Raw genomic sequence first — 23,979 nt, 5'->3', positions numbered from 1 at the left:
ATCATTTTGTCTTTTTCGTGTGCAGTTTTGATCCCGTGTTCCGCATCCCACCACTGAGTCCGCACTGCAGCCAAGTTTGTCCGGCATGTTACCGTGACTACAGGATGCAAACTTAAACATTTCAGAGGTATTTACTTGCTTGCGCTCGAAGATATTGATGTACAAATGTACAGCGAGAGTCAAATTTCATCGAAGAAATGACAATCATTCATCCTCTGTCTGGTGTTTGGGTTCATTTGCATTACTGAGGCCCCCATTCACGCAAAGCTCTCTTTGAATCTATGACAGTTGTTCCAACAAAAACCGAATTTAAAAGGCATTACTACACAAATCAGCAGCAATCAATGAATATTATGCTTCCAGTTAAAAAAAAAATAAATCTATTAATATTTCAGCTGAGTTAAAGTTAACATCCAAACCCAGAAATGAAAAACAGATGACACTTTAACAAAGGAATATGGTAAATTGTCACATCAATTGACATCACAATTTGTTTTTATTTCCTAACAGGATATGATCAGACATTCTTATCCCAAAGTAACACTTCCAATGTCAAAAAGAAAGAACCCTCCATGAACAGAAGAAAAAAACAAAACAGCAACATAAAGAAATAAATCACAAACAATATGTGGATAAATATGTGGAGACTAAACTGTGTTTGCAGCCTTCAGCCTCGACAGAGTTAATGAGTTGTCTTCTTAACACCACAGATGCCCACAGAAATTCTGGGATCTGCACGGCTGCCACTATTGATATCTTGGATCCGCCATATATCTGACAATTTACTCGCTTCTAAAACTGAAAGGAGTGTTTTAAAAAGGCTAGATCACACAGGAAACATGATTTCCAATAGGAGATAAGTGCACACATGATCTGTCACGCTGTGTTGGAGCTCTGTTGGCTTCATGTCTTTCACAACTTTTGAAAGAAAAAAAAAAAAGAGGTCCTCAGGGCAAAATGCACCCTAACTACACTATGTTAGTCCTGTGCAGGGTCAGGCCTGGCAACGTTGTGGACGGGGTGGAGGCTGATATTACTGGCCCTCCTCCTCACGCAGGAACTGGAATACGGAGGAGAAATCTTTATTGGCATAACCGCGCGCGCACATCATACGGTACATCTGATGGGCTAAGGAGCCGAGGGGGACAGGAGTCTTTGTGTTAGTGGCTGTGTTTTGTGCGAGTCCTAGATCCTGAAAAAGAAAAGCAAACATACATTAAAAAAAAACCCAACGGGGCTGAAAATTGAACTTAAAACCAAAACCACCAGTCCACACACCACAGAGAATTTTTCTTTATGTTGTAATAATATGGCCATGATTCGCTTTTAAGAGGGACATAAACTACTGCTCAACAGTTCACTGCATCATTTTGGTGGTGTGAGCTAAGATAGAAATTCCTTTTTTCCACATGCAGGGCATATGACACAGAAATCACTCCCTGGCTGATTCATGATAAAATAACTCACTTTAAACAAAGCATGAATACGTTATTTTTAAATCTTTTTGTTCTAAATAATATCGAGGCTAATAGGAACAAGTTATTTTTCCACACTAATGAGGAAAAATAACTATTACAACCATATTTGTGATGACAAGGGCAACATTATAATGGTCCTACGTTATTAGAAATAAGTTATCAAACGGACCTTAGCCATCAGCTGGGTGCCGAAGCCTCCCTGGTAGTTATTCCCAGAAGGAACTCCCTCCATGACTCCAGGCACAGGGTTGTAAGTGTCACTGGACCAGCACCGACCTGAACTCATGTTCAGGATTTTGGCCAACAATTTAGGATCAAGACCAAGTCTGCAAGTGAAGACAAATGTTACTTACACAAAGTGTACTGCTGCTGCAAACATAGTCCTGATTTAAAATGACTGCACATGCGGTTAATTGTAACCAAGAGAGTGTTCACCGGATTCCCAAGTTCATTGTTTCTGAAGTCCCGATCATTCCAATGGCTAGAAGCATGTTATTACAGATTTTAGCTGCCTGTAACAAGATATAACACCATGTTAATCATTTTTTACTTTAAATTTGGATTTAATTAAAGAATTTACTAACAAGTTCATTCACATTCTATTATATGTGCAACCTTTGAAAAAAAAAAAGAAAAAAGAAATGCTTTAATTTCTGAGTGACAATTGCACTGTGACAGTTTGTGGAAAAAATAAATATCTGCTCGTACCTGTCCAGTTCCAACCTGACCACAGTACACCACATTGGCTCCCATGCAGCTCAGAAGTTCTGAGACTGCAGTAAATTCCTCCTCTGCTCCTCCAACCATAAAAGTCAGTTTACCCGAACTGGCAGCTCCCACCCCTGGGAATGAGAAATCGTGCTTACATACAATGAACCATGTGCAAGCAGAGGTGGTTGCTTTACAGTGATTTTCTGAAAGTTTCGTAAGTTCAGATGCAGTGAGCAACATGAAAATTGAAGGCAAACAAACAATTCAAGCTAATTCATAAAGCCAAAGTAATTATTGTTAATCATAGCAGCCGGCCTTCCCCGCTACTAATCATAGTAGCATAGGAGAAGGCTGCCATGATAACACCGATCACCCTTTGAAAATGTGGATTTTTATACGTAATTCTTTATACGCTTCACACGTAAGTACAAATAATCTTTTTAAAGTTTCACAACCACATAAAAAAGGGCCATCAAACTTGACAAATGTTTTAGGCGAGATACAATCGGGAGATAATTAAATAAATATGTTTAAATGTGTTTGTTGCATCTTGTTATAATGGTGCATGAGCATAATTTAAAACAAATAAATACGTGGGGACAGAACTGACATTCAAAGCTTTTGGAGGGAAGACAAATGAGTGAGTTTCCGTCATTACTTTGGAACTATAGAGATTCCTAACTGTAAATTTAAAGGCCCTATGAACCTATTATGTAGCAATCATCTCTTATTTATTATTATGTAGCCTCACAGTAACACAAATGACGACACAGTATTGAATGCATGTTAGATGCTACATAATACATAAAACATAAATAAGTAAGTAAGTTAAATAAGGCACAATCACAACCATTTAAGTATTAAAAGTACGCATTTAAAAATTTTGAGAAGGACAATAACCTATAACCTGCTCTCATTGGAAAAGTTGGTCCAAAGTTTTGGACACTGTTGCAAAACATTTGGTCAGCTTTGGACAAGATTTAGGAACAGCTGTTTCTGGATCTATTTTTTTTACATTTCACGGTGCATTCAGGTTCACATGGGGTTAAAAGCTGTGTGATATACAATAACCAGGTGCAAGCCACATGGGTGCCAAGAAATTAACCAACATAGTCTTATAATTAATCCTGAAGTTTACAGGAAGCCAATGGAAAGAGGCCAACATGGGTGTAATACATTTCCCCCTCCCTAGTCATCATCAACAGTCTGCCAGCAGCATTTTGTACTAACTGGAATCTAGAAGGACCGAGCTGCTGGAGACACGTGGGAGTTACCACAGTCAAGCTGAGAAATAATAAAAGTGTGGGTAATGGCTTCAAAATTTATACAGAATAATGGCAATTTAAAAATTCAAATAAAAACTGAGATATGAAAAGCAAATTTTCAAAATACTGTACGACCAGCAGACACTAGTCTTGGATCATTTGAAGACCGAGTTGAAAACTGAAAACTCCTCTAAAGTATAGATTGAAAATAAATTTTAGGTTGAATAGTTTTAAGTCAGTGTTTCTCAAACTTTTTACACAACGTACCACCTCAGAAAACATTAGGCTCTCCGAGTGCCACCAAAATAACCGACTATGGACAGTTTACATAGGAGGCATTATTTGTTGTTGACTGTTTTGAATCCTGAACGGAACTGGTTCAAGTACCAGAGCTAATTGGTGGAAAGGGGATTCCCCTGATCTGCACTTAATTTATTCTGCTTAGAGGCACGACTGCAGTGTTATTGAACCATTAATTTTACCTCCACTTACTAACTAACAATGAATGTATGCACACATTACATGCAAAAACACAAAGTGCAAAACTGTTTTGCTGTAGAATTTTCATAATTATGTTTTTAAATAAAAAAGGTATTTCATTTTTTTAAAAATATTTTTCCTCCTCGTACCACTAGAGGCAGCTTAAGTACCACCAGTGGTACATGTACCATAGTTTGAGAACCATTGGTTTACGTAATTAGCTACATAGTTAGCTACGGGTAATAAAATACATTCTTAAATGTATTACTGAGTTTGTTATTGAATGATTGATAACAAAGCTGTCAGAAAGCAGGTTTGTGGATTTTCTCCAGTGGCAGTGTTCTTCTTAAATGTGCAGAAACTTTACGGACGCATTTGACGTGAGAAGTGAAATTGTTATGAAACTGGAGAAAAAGCATGGTTGATTACAATCTAAGGAAACACAGATGACTACCTTATTGTGAGCCACTGTGAAAACACCTAATCAGACATTTTTGTTAAAAGTAATGCATTTGTTGTTGAGGGAGGTCTAGAAGAAAATTGCTTGGTCACTCCCAAATACAATATTCCTTCTTAGCACAAAGTTTGTTCTTAATCCATATTTCTATTATCAACCACCAGTTCAACAGTTATTTCACAGCTCTACTCCTTTGCTTTTGGTAAGGTAATAATTGTAGTGTGAGGCAAAATGAAAGATGGCAGTTATCTCATCTGGTCCGTACATTTTTTCACGCAAAAGAAACTACTATCAGACACATGCTGACTCAATTATGTCCCCACCAACATGTGTGCTTTTATGTTTAAGCTTTAACCACACTGGATTAAACAGTCACTACCATACCAATGTACTTCTTTTGATTTCTATCTGACCACTAGAGATGTTCAAAAAGTTTCATTTAGGAGTTAAAGCCTGTTGATTGACATGATGTATCAAAGTATGACATACATTTTACAGTTTGCACTAGTAAAACTGCTACGGCCACCACACACACACACACCCACACCCAAGTTCAAGGCGGAAAGCTGGACTACTTTAATCCATGTGCACTACCACAGGACGGAAGCATATAAATCATTACTAATCTTTAGGGCCAGGCTATAAAATGGACCAAAATCAATTCAAAGAAAGTAGCTGTCCTGACGTTGACGAGGTCAAGTTCAAACAAACTGGGTTTCGGTGCGGACCCCCAGGAAAGTCAGCTCGGAACATTTCTGCAAGCAGGAGCTGCTGCTCCTCCTCGTCTTCCTTAGATATATGCTGTTGGTGCTTCTTTATCAACCGTTACTTTAGCAAAGAGCAGCATTACTGACCACTTATTGCCACCGTCGTAATAAATAAGTACTGAAATGCCAATGTTTAAGTGTCAACTTGACACAAAATTAATTATGTTGAAAGAAAGAGTCCCTTCCCAGCATTCTACTATACATATTACTGTAATACAGAACTTACACAAGTTTTATTGTTGAATCTACCTTTCCAATAATGTACAGCTAAAAGAAACTACTTTGATGATGGATTGATTTGTTATGAAACTTTCAAGCAGAAATGGCAAAGATTCACAAGTTCTACCTTCTTGAAATTGAATATTTTCTGGATTTCTCAGACTTCAATGATAGTAAACTAAATATTTTGGGGTTTAGGACTGTTGGTATGATAAAAGAAGATGCCATGCTAAGCTCTGGGAACTTGATGTGATAGATTTGTTTTGCTATTTGCTGCCATTCATTAATCCAATCCAACAATGAATCAAGAAAATGATCAGTCAAATAGTTTTCTTGTTGCAGCCATTCTTGCTAGACTGGTCGGAATCACAATTTTCCAAACACCACAAGTAAATAAACATTTGAACAAATATAGTATGTTTTCATAAAGTATTCACTAAGTTGCCAGTGTATTGAAACAGTCAGTTTTTGCTTGCATTTATTTCACTGGGGGTTGAGACCTCTTAGTATGATGTAATACAGTTCACAGCTCAAAAATAGCCTCTGAATTGACCATCAAGTTGAATAAACACCTCTTTAAACAGTTTAGACAAGAACTAAACATTATAACCTCTGTGAATGGGGGGGATTTGTACTAGGCTGCATTAGTTTTAGTTGATAACCCGACAACCAAGTGTGTGTATTTCAAGATTAGACAGCAAACTAAGATATATTATGCAACATATATCGTGATTAAATATGTAAAATGTACCTCCTGATACAGGTGCATCCATTAAAACTGCCCCCATCTTCTCAGCGGCAGTGGCCATCTCTTTTGAAACAGCTGGGTCGATGGTGCTGGAGTCAATGAGCAGGGAGCCTTTTTTCACCTTTCTGTTGAGAAAAGTACACATTTAGAATACAACTAAGATCCATAAGGTTATTAAGTATGTATAGAAAGAGGAACCAACTTCAGAATGCCATTGGGTCCGGTGTACACTTCTATGACATTGGGACTAGAGGGGAGCATGGTGATAATGCGGTCCACCTTGTCTGCTACCTCGGCAGGATTATCCACAATCTGAGAAAACACACAAAATCACAAGGTAAGAAGAGAACACACTGTTGTGGAAACTGTTTAAAATGTAAAAAGGCGTGTGTACACTCAGCACCCCCACCTGAGCACCCAGCTCTTGCACTTCTTTGCAGGACTCCGGGAACACATCGGTAGCAATGACCGGATATCCGTGCTTCAGCAGGTTCTTTGCCATCGGGTTTCCCATATTGCCCAGACCAATAAACCCCACTGGTGTCTTCGAGGCCATAGACCTTGTGGAGACTACAAAACAACAAATGGATCAATGCTAAGACACAGTATCCTTTTTACATATTCCAGGACTAAAATACTTGTCTTCTTGTCATTAGGTGCCTTATTTCCCCCAAAGTGTTAATGTAATATCTTAGATGAGTAAATCATTCAAATTAAAAATGTATTAGCAAAACTGTGTTCAGATAATATTGTCTTAATGTGTCTAAGAATACCAGATTTCAATTTAATTTAGTGACAATTCCAATGTAATTGCCCTTCAGTGTCTCAAAAGACAAGGTTGCTTATTTCATTGAGTAAAATAACTTAATTTACTCTTTTATCTTCCCATTCATAACAAAAAAAAACAGCCATTTACTACCATGTGCTTACCCACATACTGTATCTAAACGACACCTCGTTGAGCAAATTCAACGAAACTAAATAAATATTGAAGTAAACAATTATGCTCAGGTTGTCCCTCTCAGAAGTGCATCTGTTCAAGTGGCTACAAAAAGCCACCTGCATCTTTCTGCAAAAGGACTTGACAAAGTGCACGGTGAATGACATTACATAACGTGCCTTAAATAAAAAGTCAGGATGCAGTAGGACACAAGAGCAACATAATGACAACTTCAAACCCTTCAGCGGTTTCAATAGTGCAGTCGAGACACATTATTGGCGTTTAGCACGAGAGAAACAACATCATTTTAACAGAAAAGCTCCTTAACCAGTAGACTGTGAGCACAACCCCCCCAACAGCAGCAGCTAAACCCCGTCTACTAACAATTAACTAAAACTTCTCTCCCGACATTTCAAGCTAAAGTAGTGTTTTCATGTCACAAAGAGCCTTCAAGTAACAACGGGAGCGTGTAAAGTAAGCGTAGCGACGTGCACAATGCGTCCACGGTGTCCGTTTGTTCTCCTTACCAAACGCAAAGTCAACATGCTTGCAACACCCTCCAACTAGGTACCGAGACCCTCTCAACACAGCGGCCATGCTTCTTTCCTCTTGACCTTACGTGTGACGTATTCGTACGTACATGACTGGCAGTTCCTTCCTCCAATCAAATTACAGCCCTCCTCCCACAGTCAGCCAATGACCTGGAGGGGAGGGTCCGGAGTCACCAGCTACATTTGTTACATTTATTTTATTTTAGTGTTTTTATTTTACGTTTCCTCAACAGTTTTACTTACTTAAAGTGGTTCTACGTGTTTCCAGTCGGTCTGTGTTAGGGTAATGTTGGGATAGTTTTATTCACAGTGGTTGGAGAAGTATTCAGATCCTTTACTCAGGTAAAAGTAGCAATATTACTGTGTAAAAATAGCTACAAAGTAAAAGTCCTGCATTCAACACTGCGCCAAACAGCATAAGTGTTCAGTATTAAATATAAAGTATCAAAAGTAAAACTACCGTACTCATTATATGCTGTATATATTAAATCATTATTACTGACACTTTAATGTGAAAGCATTTAATATTGTAGTTGGCCGGCCTGGAGTTAATTTTAACTACATACTGGTAGTCCAAACTATAAAAATCCACGGTATTTTATGTTTTAGTTTATACCTTAATAGGGCAACGTATCCTGGGAGATACAACTCATAAAATCCAAAATATTGAATATATATATATTTTGAATGTGGAAATACTTTTCTTAGGGCCTAAAGAGATGAGTGATAACATTAAATTATTTTTTGCAATTTATTTTCCACTCCTGCCTGTTTAAGGGATAAATTACTCTTGTTATGTAAAATCTGTTTATACAAAGTGACTAGTAAATAAATGTTATGAAGATATAAAGTGCAGTATAGCACTAACACATAGAGGAGCAGAAGTATAAAATGTATAAAACAAGTAAAGTAAGTTCCACCACTGATAATCATTAAATAATTTAAAGAAAATAAGTTATATCTTTCATACGCACTGTATGTTATACTCTTTATGACGTCATAAGATATTTTCAGTTTGGGATTCCCGAGCCGATTCCGGATATGACGCAATGTTGTTATTATTCCAGGAAGTGGGCACGCGGACAGCACTGAACTGCGTCAACAATTGTTTTTATGATACGTTCAGGTTTCAGCTTCTGTTCAACATGGCAACTGGGTACGTTCAAAGTTCATTTTATAAATGCGACTAGTAATAGTAATAATAATATTTTCTGGTGCTACCTCGAGAGACAGCGTCGCTTAATGTTTACGTTAGCTCACCTTGATAGCGCTGCTCTTCTAGTTAGCTGCTCTGTTTGTCGTTAAGGGCGTTGTAAAGTTACTAACATAAACCGTGTGATCAACCAGTAAAAGTGTTGTTTATTTTGTGCTCGGTTCTTTACACATTCCCTAAGAACAAATGTGTATTTGCCATGCGAGTAACGCGTGATCTTTGTTTAGCAAAGTATGCGTTCGCTAGCTCGTTAGCTCGTTAGCTCACTTCGCCACATATGATCAGTGTTTTCACTTTAGGCCTCGACTCGTTTCAGCCATCACCGTTCACTTTCGACACGTTTGTGTTTATTGTTAAACATTAGATTGAGAACATCGTCGACTGTCGTAACGTTAGATGGCTGAGGTGAATGTTCACAGTTTCCGATCATGATCCGAGGACATGTTTTGACTGTCACAGGCCTAATTACGTCGGACAAAATTATATCAGCTGAGGCCCAAATGGAAAATCCTCCCCGAAGCAGAACTCATGAGAATCATGTGTCCGTGTTTTTAGTTTTAAATTTAAATAAAGGCCACCTGTATCAAGAAGAGCCCGCTGGTTATATGAGAGTATTAATGATTTACACCTGAATATAAAGTGGTCTAACAGATAATTCAAGATTTACACTAGGTTGATACTACTGATGGTACTAAAGCTAGAAGAATTAATGTCACCCATTATGATAAGTAAATGTCTTATTATGTCCGGTTTGTGACTAAGTATCAAAAGTAAAACTGAGCAGTGCTTCATCATTGTTTACAAAGTAATTGTATGCTTGTTAAATGCTTATTACCATAATAAGATAAGATGAGATATTCCTTTAATAGTCCCACAGTGGGGAAATTCCAATATTACAGCAGCAAAGTGGATAGAGAAAAAAAACAAATATAGATGGACAGTATAACAGAACAGTAAGAGTGTGAAAAAAATAATATAATATAATATACAACACTGTACAAGGAGAAAAACAGTAAATAACCCACAACAACAGATAACACAATAACACAAACACTAGCAGCAGTTGCACATGGGCAATAGATTGCACAGTAATTATTGTCCATTGATTATTGCACATTGTATTTGACAAAATTATTAGGTAAAGATTACACATAATAAGAGTTCTGGGGACAAAATTCATTAAAATAAAATAAAGTTGGGAACAACAAAATCAAATTAGGAGTTATTGTTTACAAAATTAAATCTATTTCTCTTTATGTATTGAATTACAAATGTAGTCTGGTTTCAAATTCAGTTTTGCTCATGTAAATCTAGTAATGTGAAAGTATTTAGAAAGATAAATATCTGAGTAAAGAAAAACTAAGATCTTATACAGACAGACACCAATTATACTACAATGATAGTATACAACTACTACTAAGGGTGTGACGGATAAGTTAAAGTTGGATATGTCTACAGTTACAGTACCGCCTGGTGCATTGTTTGTCCATTATGTGTTGGAAGTGAAACCCCTACTGTAAATGTGTGTGTCATGGACTGTTCCCCGGTTTCCCAGTGATAAATTACCCTTTTGCTGGTCAGTTGTCCTGGTGACAAAACTGGAATTTTTTGAACATTACGTCTTGACAAGGACTTTTTTCGACAGTCCCTTTCAGACTTAACTGTCTCACACAGGGAGAAGGAATATGCCAATGAACCCAGCATCACACAATCCTACATCAAAGCCAAATCTAAGCATTTGTTGAAAATGTGGATTTGTAGTTTTCCTTTTCGTAGACAAGTTACTTCAAATGATCAGGAATCATTTCATATCGAAGGCTCAGATTGGGACCCATCACCTACAATCCTGAATCATTTTGTTTGTCCGAAAAACAAACTACAAAAGATGATTCTACACGTTTTGTGTGACTCTGGGTACAATTCTTGTTTTACAGAGCCCATAGCAGCTGGAAATACCTACATTATAACATTTTAGTTTTTCGCAAATGTACATTTGAAGTAATCAGTTTCATCGATTTATAGCAAAATGGTACTTTCCTTAACAAATCTGTTCATGGTTGACATTCCTTGAAGTCTTAAATGATTGCCCGATAGGCCTGAGGTTAAACCTAATGACAAGCCTAAAAACTACAGCAGAGATGGCAAATGATGGAAGAAACATTTTAATAAGGATTGAAAAACAATAGTTTATCCTTAAATAATGATTATATTTGCTTTATGAAAACGTATTATGGCTCTGTTTGAATATCAGAAATGGTTAGAGAACTTTAAAGTGTATTAGCAGTGTTGTATGTTTCAAATAGATTTTACAGTAAACTTGACAACTGATAGGAAAAATGTCATTGTCATCAGTAACTGTACAGTAATTGTGGGATTCTCTGCATTGAATCTGTTTGTTTGTATACAAATGACTTGCTTCTTATTGCTCACTTATTGTCATTTATTGTAAATAATGTTATTTTAGTATTGTTTCTGTGGTTATTATCCTTTCTAAGCACATATTTTATTGCTTGTCTCTTCCTGTTTAGCCACTGCTGAGTAATTTATGGCACTGTTCCTGGACGGGACTTTATTAAGCAACGACATGGACACATCAAACTTTGCCCACGTCATCTTTCAAAATGTGGGGAAGAGTTACCTGCCCCATGCTGCACTGGAGTGTCACTACACCCTGACGCAATTTATCAAACCACATCCAAAGGACTGGGTTGGCATATTCAAGGTGAATAATCTTCAGTGTATTATAAAAGCCTTTGAAGAAAACACAAGATATAGATAAGTGTTGTGATTATTAGTAGTTTTAGTATTGTAGGATGTATTGTAATGACTGGAGCACAATGTGCAATTGAGCAATGTCATCTTGGTTATTTAAGCGTGATTTAAAATATCTATGAATATGTGCAGCTGAACACTTACTTAAGGAGTTTATTTTACAGAATTTCAAGTCAAAGTATTGACTCAGTGGAAAAACAGAGAGATTTTGAGTGCAGTCATTGTCACGTTTATTTGAAAAACGAGCCTGGCGGAGGGAATAGAGCATTTTGACCCCCAACACACACTTGAGTGTCCCACATGGATCTTGTTAGAGGAGCACATTAAATCCAATACAGCGGTAGTAATTTATTTTGGCCCCATCTGTAGTGAATCGTGGATATGGACGGAAGCATGTGGGTCTGAGCTCTTCTAGACCAACAGGCTTTTTATCTACCAGAGATGAGATGGAAGCTGGGATTAAATCACACCAGATCAAAAAAATCAAACTAATGGTTCTCTCTGTTTGTGTTACAATCTGTCTGAATGTGCTTCTAGTGTTGAGAGTCACAGATATGCTTACTGTAATGCCATTAAGCCAGCCAAGACAAATAGTTACAGTTTTGCTGAACATCAAACATTTCAATTGGTCATGGATGTGTAATGATAAAAACCTTAAATTTATACTATGTCTGAAAAATTTGTCAATGATTCATATACTTTATGTGTGTTATTGGTGGTATTTCTGTGGATTCAGGAAATGGATGTATACAGGATACCAAGCCTCACTTAGAAATGAGGGCACATTAGGCTACCGGAGGTGGATCAGGTAATGTCTGGAGGCTGTTTAAATTCTGGATTCAGCACTCTGTCGTAGCTGGATGCCACATCACATTGTGTTTAGCTTCAAGGTAGGCACCAACTGGCAGTGTAGATCTTACAATCTCTAATTTCTTGAGCCGCTTAAACACATAGCTAAGCTGGAAAAGGCTGAGTGCAGGATCGTAAATCGTGTAAATGTTCCTGGCAGCGATGACAGATGAGACGTTTGGTGCCAAGTTCTCGCGTTTGTATATAGAGATACTTCAGTGTTTGCTCCCGGTCACCACTTTCTCATTGGTTTGCTTCTGATCTGAACGCACTATGCGTGTACCAGATGTGTCTAGTTAAATGATTCAGGTTAAACTAAAAAACATCCTGTGGTTGAGTTGGTTGAAATGTGTGAAACTGTCAGTAAGTTGTTTCAAAGAATTATAAATTTGAAAAATTATGACTAAAATAAAATGATTTGCTCATTTTAATCTACGCATTCACGTCAACTTAAAGTAATTTAAAAGTAGTTAAATCATACACTTCTACTTTGCAAAGAAAAACTAAACATACTATTGATAAACAGATAGGAGACAGGTTCTTGTTTGCACATGGACAAAAGCAGCCTTTGGCCCCTTTGATGTTGGAACATTCACCATGCTGCGTGATGCTAGCTGTTCTCGGCTTCATGGAGGAATGTTGTTGGGACAGGTTGTCAGAGAGGCCTAGGAAAAAGCAAGCACGGCTTTATAATTAACCTGTCTCCAAGCACAACCTCTCGGTGTGATTCACGAACAACTCGCTCCTGAATTTATACAGTCTGACTGGCACATAGACAACACATTACCTCCTGCAGTAACATTGCCACAGGCTTCTATCAGCTTTCTAGCAGAAGTATGACTTTGCGGTAATGCTGGGGAAAATGTCTAAACTAAACTGTTGCATTGGTAGACCCTATGGCCGCACTTTGCAGCTGCTTTGTTTTTTGGAGATTTTACTCTTGCATCGTTGCCTGTGCTGTGCGCTTCACTCACCAGTCCAGTTTTTTTTATGGTGGCTCACTGGCTCTACACCATCTCTCCCTTCTCTCCTCACATTTGGACACATTGTAGACCAGTCTGTTGTAAGTGAAAGAGTTCCTCTCAGAGTTTTCACCCACCACCACCTCTGCTGCACTAATGAGTGGACTGGTAAGGGCTAGCCTTCAGTAATGACACTCACTAACTAGGTGCATGTTTTAATTGCTTCCTGTTCTTTACTGCTGGCTGGAACTGCACTGGTAACAATTGGGGGTTTTGGAGCACCAGAGCCTTCTATCTCTGGCTCTGATGAACACTTGCGGTATTGTAGCTGCAGGCTGTTTGTACACAGGTGAGAAAGTAAACTTCCCACATAGTAAAAAAAAAAAAAAAAAAAGCCTGTCCACACCAAAAATATCTGCTTCATCAGTATATATTTAAATATCTGTCTGCATGACTATTCAAAATTGTATTAAGTCACACTTTGAAAGTCCCATAGAGACAGCAGAGGCTGGTGTAATAGGCTGGTTTGACTGGGCTCGTTGTGGATGCGTGTGTGTGCCTGAGTGTGCACACACCGAGAGCCAGCCAGCTCGATGTGACTCTGATTTTGTTTGACAGTTTTATGGCACCGGGCTGAAGTTATGGATGTGTTTTCTGTACTCCCCCCTCATCAGCCATCAGTTAGCAACACATAAAATACGTATAATTACATTTTGGTTTTCATTTTCAAGTCACCTATGTATAAAATTTTCACCTATTTTCCTCTTCCTGTTAGAAGTGAGTTGTAGCTATATTTCCACAGTTAGGCTTCTTCATGACAAGGGCCAGGCCACATGCACATGGTGACCGGGAGTTGGTGTTTTAACAGAAATTATCATTTTTTTCTTGTTAGGAAAAAAAGGTACAGTAGGCATGGTGTTGCACTATCATCCCAACATAGATTAAAAACCCTGTGATTACTGTAATAAACCAGTTTGGGATATTTTGGAAGTGGCACTGTGTGGATTCTAGGAAGTCTCCCTGTTAATCCTCCGTTGTTATTATCTTACACTGATGTGGTGAGAACGTCTGGTTGAATGTATTCCCCACAATGTCTCACAGGTTGGTTGGAGCACAGCGAGGGACTATTACACATTCTTGTGGTCGCCTCTGCCTGAGAGCTATGAGGAAGGTACCGCAGTTCACAGAACAGTGGTCTTTCAGGGTAAGATCATACCATACTTTTATATAACTTTGACACCTTTTAATAACCGCGTATCAGAGGGCTGTTCAGAGGATTGTTAAAACTTTAATACCAAATCAGTGGATAAAGTTTAATGAGAAATTCTCCCAACAGATCTCTGTTCTGGTGTTAATGAGAGTTCAGTTTATGTGTTTTATATCTTTTATGCACTTTTTATAAAGTAATGGAGAGTGACACTAAGGGGAGAAAGACATGTCTTATTAGCTTTTAGATTCAAACCCACAACACCACACGCATGCTCCAAATGACTTTTTTTGAACTGCACCTTGTTATAACTTCAGAATAAGTGTGCAGTTTAAGATAAGCTAATGATTGGGTTTTGGATTGTAGATTATACTTTGCTTTGCTTCTCTGTACTGCTGTACACTGAGTTCACTGACTTGATGTCATTCTTTCCCAGGATATTATGTGCCCAATGACGATGGCGAGTTCTACCAGTTTTGTTATGTGACCCACAAAGGGGAGATCAGGGGAGCCAGCACGCCATTCCTGTTTCGTGCCAACAGCCCTTCAGAGGACGAGCTGCTGACTGTGGAGGACGAATGCAACTCTGACATTCTGGTGGTCACCACCAAGGCTAGCTTCCTTGAGGTATGACATGCCACAGCAGCGCTACTAAATATATAAATGTTCTCAGATCTTACTAGGCTGTCTTATCCAGAAGGGCTAGTTAAACCTCTGAGTTCTTATTAGTCTGATGAAGACATAAAATACAGTGGTGAACACTATTATATACAATTTGAGCACGCTGTTAGTGAAGTGAAATATGTGAATGGTCCGAACATCTTGAACAATTTATCTTTCTGTGCAGCAAAAGGTGGAAGAAGCCCAGAGAGAGAAAGATGAGCTGGTCAAAAACATGGCCCTCGTGCAACAGGAGAAGGAGCAGCTGGAAACTGAGAAGGAGAGCCTGCAGAAGGAGTGTGAGCAGGAGAAAGAAACCTGTGCTCGGTTGAGAAGAGAGAACCAAGTAAGCGGAGAATGGACTGAGTCAATTTTTAAGGGAGGGGAGAAAAATGTTTGTTGCTATTGTAAAACTTTTGTCAGAGAAGCGCAAGGCCTAATTGTTTTTTTTTGTTGTTGCAAAGAATAATTTTTTGTCGTTGATTGAGCACAACATACTGGTAAATGTGCTGAATCATATTATTAATGTTTTTTTCTAGTTCATATAGGTATTCCAAGTACAGTTTTATATTTAGCCAAACAGTCTCTCAGCACCCCCTAGCGAAAGACTGCAAATATGCAGAGCTACACAAAGTCGTGATCCACTAAAAGTATAAATCACACTCTGACAGATATGAATGTCTGTATTATCAAAGTTGTAATTCAGCTTTTTATAGCATAACATTAAGTCTTAAAAGCAATGTCAGTAATAATTCATATTGCTGTCCTCTGCCATAAATCTACTGGTTTTAAAATGGCTTTCAGATGAAAACATGATTACAGATTTTGTGGCTGTTAATTTTATGACTATACTTTTATATGATTTTTTTATGTGGTGTGAATATAAAGATTCCAAAATTCTGTCTATAAACAAACTGTAAAAACATAATTTCCTTTTGCCTTTTTGATGTCATCTTTTAAGTTTGAAGGCTCTGCATCGAGCCATAGTGTTCATTTTGATTTAGACTTGCATTTCAAAGACAATAAACTTTTTATGTTTTGAACACGTTTTCCACAAGCTTAGAGTCAAAGACAAAGATGGAAAGCGGTACACTAGGAAGCTAGTATTATTTGTCAGTTTAACCCATCTTGATTTATGTGGGTCTTGGCATAAATTGGAGTAAATTATTTTTTTATGAATGAGAATGATTAATTCACTCAGTAATTCATTAAATCAAGCACACTGTTAAACTGAAGCACTTTTTCTTCCATATTTTATTTGGTCTTATGTCTTTTTTAGGATTTTTATTCCACTTTTCGGCTTTTGGTTTTTTGTTTCTAACATTATATTTAATTGTCTCTCAGGACGTGCAGAATTCTTCCCAAGCGCTGCAAGAGGAGAAAGAGGAAGTTAAGATGAGGCTGGAAGAGGCCACAGCCAGAGTTATACAGTTGGAGGAGGATCTGATTGGAGTCACCCAGAAGGGCCTACAAAAGGAAACTGAGCTGGATGGGTGAGTTCAGGATGGAAGGGTTGTTGAAGATTGACTGAATTGCTGGTTTTGGTTTCATACAGAGAATTTAATAAATTAAAAAAAAAATCCCCTGGTTACTCCAATACTCAAAACATTAACAGTGAGAGTTTTGTGTTAATAAGTACATTAAGATATCAACTTGTATGTTGTTGTGACGTCTACAGGTTTTATATGTACTTATCTGTTCACTTTTACTTATTTTCTGTCTGCAGCTTATTTTATCTGTGAATAGTGCTTAAAAACATATGCTTTTAAAGACCACAATCTATGGTTATTTATCAGTTATTCCAAACACTGAATGTGAACATAGTCACAATTTGTATCCCTCATTCAGTGTCTAATAATTTGACCTTTTCTTTAGTTTCAAAGATAGAGTGAAGAAACTTACAACAGAGAAGGAGGCACTTGAATCTCATCTCAAGAATGAGAAAGATGAGAAGGAACTCTACAAGGTAATGCACTAGTAGTATTAAAACTCGTCTTATACGTATGTCCTTAAAACAGTTGCATTATCGTATAAAGATTAACAAAATAAAATGAAGAATGTCAAGGTTCAGATGTTGCAGCTATGGATGTTCATGTCACATGATCATTATGTCAATGACTGCTGCTGTTAGTGACAGTTGTACAATCTGTCAACAGTCAACAATAATTTTGTTATATTAGAGTCCCCAAAATTGGAGGTCCAGTTTACTGACTTCCTGTGTCTGTTTTTCACTTTTTACGACTGTGATTATTCTGCACAGTCTTCCCTAAACATTTAGTCTAAACAGGGCATGCCTTATTCTGTCCTTTTCTGGTGCGTCTGGTGTTTTGTGTCTTTGTTGTGGTGGGCACTGCACAGGAACTGGGAGTGCCACATACTGTACTGTCGCCATGGAAATGCAGCCAGAAACCCATACCTAATTTAACTTGCACCATCACACTGGGGCTGTTGCACAAGAAAAACTTTATGGGCCTATCTCATTCTCCGTTTTTTTAATTGAGGTCATGCAACATTTATTTTAATAGTCATATGCTCTTTGGTACACGATCGTGATGTTGTATAAATGATGCGAAAGCCAACAACTTTATGTTTTTATAAGTTTTCTTGTGTTTTATAACTTCTTCTGTGTGCGTGTGGGCCTGGTTTACATCTGTGTGTGTGCACCAGATTCACCTGAAAAACCGGGAGTTGGAGAACACTAAGCTGAGTGCAGAGCTGCAGATGCTGAAGTCTGTGGACGTGAACAAGGAAAACACCATTGCCCAGTTTAAAGAGGAGGTGGGACGCCTGCAGGCATGCCTCACTGAGAAGGAGAAACAGTACAGAGAGATCCTGGCCAAAGTTCCCCCCTTGGTACAAATAATTTTGTTTTAAAGCTTTAAAAAATTCACACCTCAGTAGATATAACTTGATGAATTCTTATATCATATAAAACTTTTAAGATTAGTGATAACAAGAATAACACACAATAACACATTTATAGGGACCTTACGGAAATGAAAAACCTTCACCTTAAACATGTTTGTCTCTGGCAGGGAGACATGAAGGCCCTGAAGGAGCAGCTGCGGCAGAAAGAGGAGCAGCTCCAGGCCAACCAGCAGCAGTCCTCCTTGTTAGCCGCTGAGTTGAGGGACGCCTCTAGCACCCGCGACCGTACCATGTCTGAACTCTACCACATGAAGCTGGAGGCCGATGCCCTTCGCCAGGCCAAGGCTGAAGCCCAGGCCCAGTGCGTCCGCCTGGAGCGCCTGGTTGAGCAGATGAAGGCAGAGGCCAAGCAGGAAGCGGTAAGGATGGTCATCAATCTGCTAACAATCTTCATTGATTCAATTAGCTTTATATGAAAGATTACATTTATTATTAGAGGTGTTAATTAATTGGGGAGAAATTAATATAATGGTAGGAAGGCGGAGATGATGTGTGGCCATAGAAAACATGTACTTTTCTTTGTTTCTTTGTAGCAATGAGGAAAAAGATAAAAAAAAAAAAAGAATTCCAAATTTTGACATTAATATATAATCACACATCAAATTATCAAGTAGTAAGTAAGTAAAAAATAATAATATCCCAAATAATTAAAATTTCATGAAAACTATGTTTAGGTGGTCAGTGAGCAAGAAGAGCAATATAATGGAAACGGAAACAAGAATCTCTCTCACAGGGGGGTTTACTGGTTCTGCCTTTGAAGGGGGCTGTAATTCTTTCCATAGTTCAGACCTAGCCAAATCTAAACTAAAACAAAAAACAAGACAACAGTCCCCCCTAAAAAGCAATGTTTCTTAAGAACATAACATTACCACATTACAACCGCCTTTTATTTAAAGAGTGATTTGATAGCACCTCTGAAATATAAAAAGGCTAATATACATTGTAGATCATAAATGTGCTAATAATAAGGGGATCTTTTCTCACTTTACAACTCCATATGTGCCCTCACTGTTGGCCCATTACTGTGTTTGATATGTTCTGTTTTATATATTTTGTCACCAGGCCAAATCAGAAGAAGAAGAAGCTGCTGACCCAGCGGTTGCAGCAGAGCTTCAGAGAGAGGTGGAGGACCTGAAGCTGCGGCTGCACATGGCTGCGGAACACTACAAGGAGAAATACAAGGAATGTCAGCGACTGCAAAAACAAGTGCTTAGACTCTCTGAGCAGCAAGGGGTAGGTCCCAGCAGATACCAGCCGACATACTGTATACTTGTCCTGCACAAGTGAAAGAACAGAACTCGAATTAGATTTCAGTCAAACTATGCCTGCCTATCTCATCTCACCAAATGGCCACTCCTTGTGTCTGTGTTGCTAATTTTTTGACTGGCATTCAACGTGCTAGACACTAGCGCATGCACATTTTAATGTCTCTTTGTAAAATGAATATGCAAACTTAATTAAATACACTCTAATAATTGAAATAAATACAATTGTGTGTATCCAGCTTATGCATGCACCAGTTTACTGTCTCTTTCTAGTTGCATTTAGAGCTAACACTTTTTTCTGTCTGCAGGAACTGAAGAGAAGCTCAGCACAAGAGGCCACAATAATCCCTGCATCAGTGAGTCCAGACACATCAGTTCCAGGTATGTTACATCTAACTGTGCCAAATTGTAAGTTATAGAATGAGTAATTGCACTCAAAACTGTATTCAGTAATCAAAATTAGGGAAGTTGATAATGTGTAAGTTTACCAGCAGTGTCATTTCTTAGGTGGTTGCCTTGTGTTTTCTGTTTTTTCTCTTAGAAATCAGTCAATCAAACTAGTTTTATTTTGGACACTGCTCTTTGACATACTGGTGTGTGGGTGGGCTGTAATAACATGCCACATTTAAGTGTATTTGTCATTTTAATGAACAGTTGAACTGATAAAATAGCTTTTTGCCTCAGCTAAATGTCTGACTTGCCTTCATCGTCTTCACAGGGAGTCCAGGGTCTGCTGATCCCATGCTGGAAGCCATCATCCAGGAGAAGCTCAAAGGCATCAGCAGAGAGGCGTCTGACAGGAATGACAAGTACAGGAAATGCAAGCAGATGCTGGTGGTAAGAAATGTATTATTAGCATCCTTTTATTGGCCATGTGTACCCAAGTTAGATGGTCAAACTCGGTTGTCAAAGACATACAGTCTCCAAAGGTATGATATCCTTTCTGTGCTCTGTGCACCGTGAAGGGAGGGATATGATAAAACAATTGGTTAATGTCTGGCGGCTCTTTAGGAGGAGAAGGATCGGAGCTGCATGTTTGCTGATGAGTTGGCCAAGATGGAGGTGAAATTTAAAGAACAGCTGAAGACCAACGAGAACCTGAAACTGCAGTTGGCAGCAGAGGAAGATCGCTACAAGGTCAGTTCATCGGAATACAGACAGCACTGTGCTCAGGCCATTCGCTGCCAGTGATGCTCTGCTGCTTTTTGAAGCAGGTCTGTCTCTGGACACTTTGTGTGTTTTTACCGCTGGGTATGGCTGGTCTAGCTCAGGGATTGAACCTTTGATGCTATCTTCCCCTTGAACACAGTCGCTCTGACAGTGTTGTTTATGAGCAGGCCTATCTGTGAGACGACATTTTACTGCTATTTATGTCAGGCTCCGAGGAGTCATCTCCAGTTGCCAAGCTAATGCTGTGCTTGGCTCAGGTCAGGCGGATATTTGCTTAGTGTCTCAGAGGAATTCAAACAGGTTGTTTTGCTTTGAGCGGTATTGTACATAAATCAGTCCTCTGCAAAGTGAAGCCTTTTATGGTTGTGATCAATTAATGTCACGCACTGAGGTCTAAGAGTATTTCAGTGATGCAGTTTTCAATCGGCTGCACATATCAGATGTTAGAAAAGTTGAAAGAGTTGAAAATATCTCTTCATTCTTCTGTTTTTGTGTTTTTTGTGTACTTCAGGGCCAGGTAGCTGAGAAGGGACGGGAGCTGAAGGAACTGAAGGATACACTAGCGCTTGTTGTTAAGGAGAAGGAAAAACTGGAGGGGGTTAGTGACAGCTTTCATTTTCTCTTTTATAGACTTCTTCCACTCTAAAAATTCCCTGAAAACTGCTATTCCTCTGCCATTTTCCCTCTCCCAATCTGGTCTGTGTTTAATATGCCTCTAATTGTAGAAGCAAAGTAAATGAGTTCTTATTTTCCATTCCATTACTTTGGACCACAGCAAGGTCCTCACTGGCCTAAAATATTGCTTCGAGGTAATGCTGTTACAGCTAAGAGGAGCAGAATGACCCAATTTGAGGTTTAGACTGTAAATTAAATTGGCGTCTGCAACTAACATCAATAAAACACAGCGTCCCATTCCCTTTGAAAATAAGAAGAGTTTCTTTTTTAATGAAGGCACTAATTAAACTGTTTGTGTGAGCGAGAGAAAAGTCACAGCTCAGGAGCTGCTGTGCGATTGTAAGTGGTGATGTATTACTTGCCTCGACAGACTGGGAGATGCAACCAGATATGTAGCTCCACAGAAAACATGTTGATGCCATTTACTTTAGCTATTGGCCTTTGTTGTTGTGAAAAAAAAATCAAATACTGCTGTTTTCCCCCCCAGGAGTTGCAGAAGGGCAGCAGGAAGGGAGATCAGGGGGGCAGTGAGAAAACCAGTTTGGAGAGTAACCAGTCCAGTGTGCCTTTGTTCCTGCAGTACCCTGTCCCTTACACACAGGATGCCCCCACCCCTCTGCTGGTCTCTCAGAGCCCCAGCAAGCTGCATTTTGGCAACCCTTATTCCAGTTCAGACTCAAAAGGTTGGTTTCATTTTCAGAAAATAACACATAGTTTGTTGAAATAAGTAACATTTGCGGGAATAACTGACTTGTATTAACTGTAGCTCTGTCTATGAATCCTCTTCCTGCAGATGAAGGAGATGAGGAGTTCTCAGATGACCAGCTGCTTAGGCTGCCCCCTGTGGGCCCGCCCTCCTGGGACAGTAATGTGGTGTGTATCCAACCCACCCGCAACCACAGCCGGCCAGAAGGCCACGAGGAGTCAGAGGAAAAGCAAAACAACAACAATGTAAGCCTCTCAGACTGCGCTGTCTCGTTTCTCTCCCAGTCTTTTTTTTCTTTGTGTTAAATATTCACAAATTTGAGTGGATTTACCCTTTTTTAAAATTTATTTTTACCTTTATTTCTCAGGGTAATACCAACGAACAGCCCACAGCAACTGAAACTCACAGCCCATTTGTGAACGACGGACAAACTGCCTTCTGCTTTGATCCCAGGTAACACACCCTCACTTGCCCAAACTCTCATAAATGCCGTGCAAGTTTGCTACACCCTACATTTTTCTAAACCTGTGCATTGTAACATGTGTAAAGTGTTTGTTCTGCCACACAGCCCCCTTTTGTTGGCATTAGTCAAGCGGCAGGCCACCCACGTTGCATCAGACAGATGCTCTTTATTAGCCTGCGCTCCTGGTTCGCCCACATCATCACTTCACTGCTTATTAACATGAGCTTTCTCTCCCTGCCATTCTCTTCTCCTGTCCTCTCCCCGTGAGCAGCATGGACATGAAGCGGTGTCCGCTGTGTGAGGTCATCTTCCCGCCCAACTATGACCAGAGCAAGTTTGAAGAGCATGTGGAGAGCCACTGGAAAATCTGCCCCATGTGCAGTGAGCAGTTCCCGCTGGACTGCGACCAGAAGGTGTTCGAGAATCACGTGCTCACTCACTTCGACGGCCACCCGCTCAACTTCGACTAAAGAAACAGAAAATCAGCACATCCGCTCTGCCTACTTCCTGTCACAACTGAAATAAATCCCTCTGCACTCTTTTCTGCATGTAATGGTGTGAAGATCCACTCTTTAGGACTATACTGACTTTCGCTTTGTTACTTCAACTTAGAGAAACACTTTGAAGTGATGTGACATTTTGAAATGACATTCTAATTCAGTGTATATGGCAGGGCTACTGAATCTGTCTGCAACAGTTTTTTAAAGATGAAAGATTTCCCTTCATTTGGATTTGGAGAATAATTTAGGAGGATAAGACTGTTGTACGTATATATACCGACTTTAAATTGACTTGGCTGTCACTGATCTGTTAGACTACAGGACGTAACGAATCAGGGAAAGAGATAAGTGTTTACCAAACTTACATTTAAGACATCCAGCCAAATGGTTCGCCCCTTAAACATCACTGTACATTTTGTCATTCTTTATAGAAAGCAGCCTTGGTGCACTATATGCAGTCAGGGAGAAATCTTCAGTGATTACATTCAGACATGATTATACAGTATATCATCAGATCATCTATTTTAGAATAATTAAAGCCAATGATATTGTGAAAGCCTTGATACTTTGTGTATGATAGATTTGTGTTATGTTAGGTTTCCTTTGTTTTGATTTCAGTTATTTAATTGGGTTTTAGTGTCCGAATTCTTAAGATCTTTCATATCATCAGCTAATCTGTGCATGCTGAGCTTATGTTCAATTTCCTCCTTTTGTTCTTCACTTTTACAGCATTAAGTTATTTCCTTCATAGAAATGTTTCATTTGTTAAGTGAGTTTCATGTATCTAATATGAACTAATAAAGTCCGTTTGAAACTGAGTTGTGTTGAAGCGCAGTTAATAAAGCAGTCTTTAGGCACATGTCAGAGGAATTTTTATTCTAAATGTAATAAAAGTTTACATGAAGCAGCTTTTTGAAGAAATACAGTACGTCACCATTAGTTTCTCCAAACAACCTCTGATTTTGCCTGTTCATACACATTATACTATTTTTT

General features: G+C 38.8%; 2 protein-coding genes across 3 annotated transcripts; one reads left to right on the top strand and one right to left on the bottom strand.

Moving 5' to 3' along the window:
• Positions 1-449: 449 nt before the first annotated feature.
• On the bottom strand, positions 450-7,727 carry hibadhb (3-hydroxyisobutyrate dehydrogenase b). Its single transcript, XM_035672433.1, has 8 exons — positions 7,593-7,727; positions 6,535-6,695; positions 6,328-6,437; positions 6,129-6,250; positions 2,187-2,320; positions 1,914-1,990; positions 1,648-1,804; positions 450-1,192 (listed from the first exon to the last, which is right to left on the bottom strand). Exons 1-8 carry the CDS (start codon positions 7,660-7,662, stop codon positions 1,034-1,036), a joined length of 990 nt encoding a protein of 329 aa, XP_035528326.1. The 5' UTR covers positions 7,663-7,727; the 3' UTR covers positions 450-1,033.
• A 916-nt stretch (positions 7,728-8,643) lies between these two features.
• On the top strand, positions 8,644-23,804 carry tax1bp1b (Tax1 (human T-cell leukemia virus type I) binding protein 1b). 2 transcript variants are annotated; one of them, XM_035671603.1, is made up of 18 exons: positions 8,644-8,772; positions 11,358-11,551; positions 14,514-14,616; positions 15,056-15,246; positions 15,467-15,625; positions 16,624-16,772; positions 17,155-17,245; positions 17,947-18,132; positions 18,315-18,566; positions 19,270-19,440; positions 19,781-19,853; positions 20,191-20,309; positions 20,484-20,609; positions 21,154-21,240; positions 21,805-22,000; positions 22,111-22,268; positions 22,391-22,476; positions 22,758-22,956. In XM_035671603.1, the coding sequence occupies exons 2-18, from the start codon at positions 11,375-11,377 to the stop codon at positions 22,954-22,956; spliced, it is 2,523 nt and encodes an 840-aa protein (XP_035527496.1). In that variant the 5' UTR covers positions 8,644-8,772; positions 11,358-11,374. The 2 variants fall into 2 exon arrangements, with proteins under 2 accessions (XP_035527496.1, XP_035527497.1); XM_035671604.1 differs by lacking the exon at positions 8,644-8,772 and having other exon boundaries at positions 11,375-11,551; positions 22,758-23,804.
• The last annotated feature ends 175 nt before the right edge of the window (positions 23,805-23,979 follow it).

This window comes from Morone saxatilis, unplaced genomic scaffold (assembly GCF_004916995.1).
Source record: "Morone saxatilis isolate NCDOM2014 unplaced genomic scaffold, NCSU_SB_2.0 Contig24, whole genome shotgun sequence".
NCBI classification, from domain to species: Eukaryota; Metazoa; Chordata; class Actinopteri; family Moronidae; genus Morone; species Morone saxatilis.
This window is presented reverse-complemented; position numbering and strand designations above follow the sequence as displayed.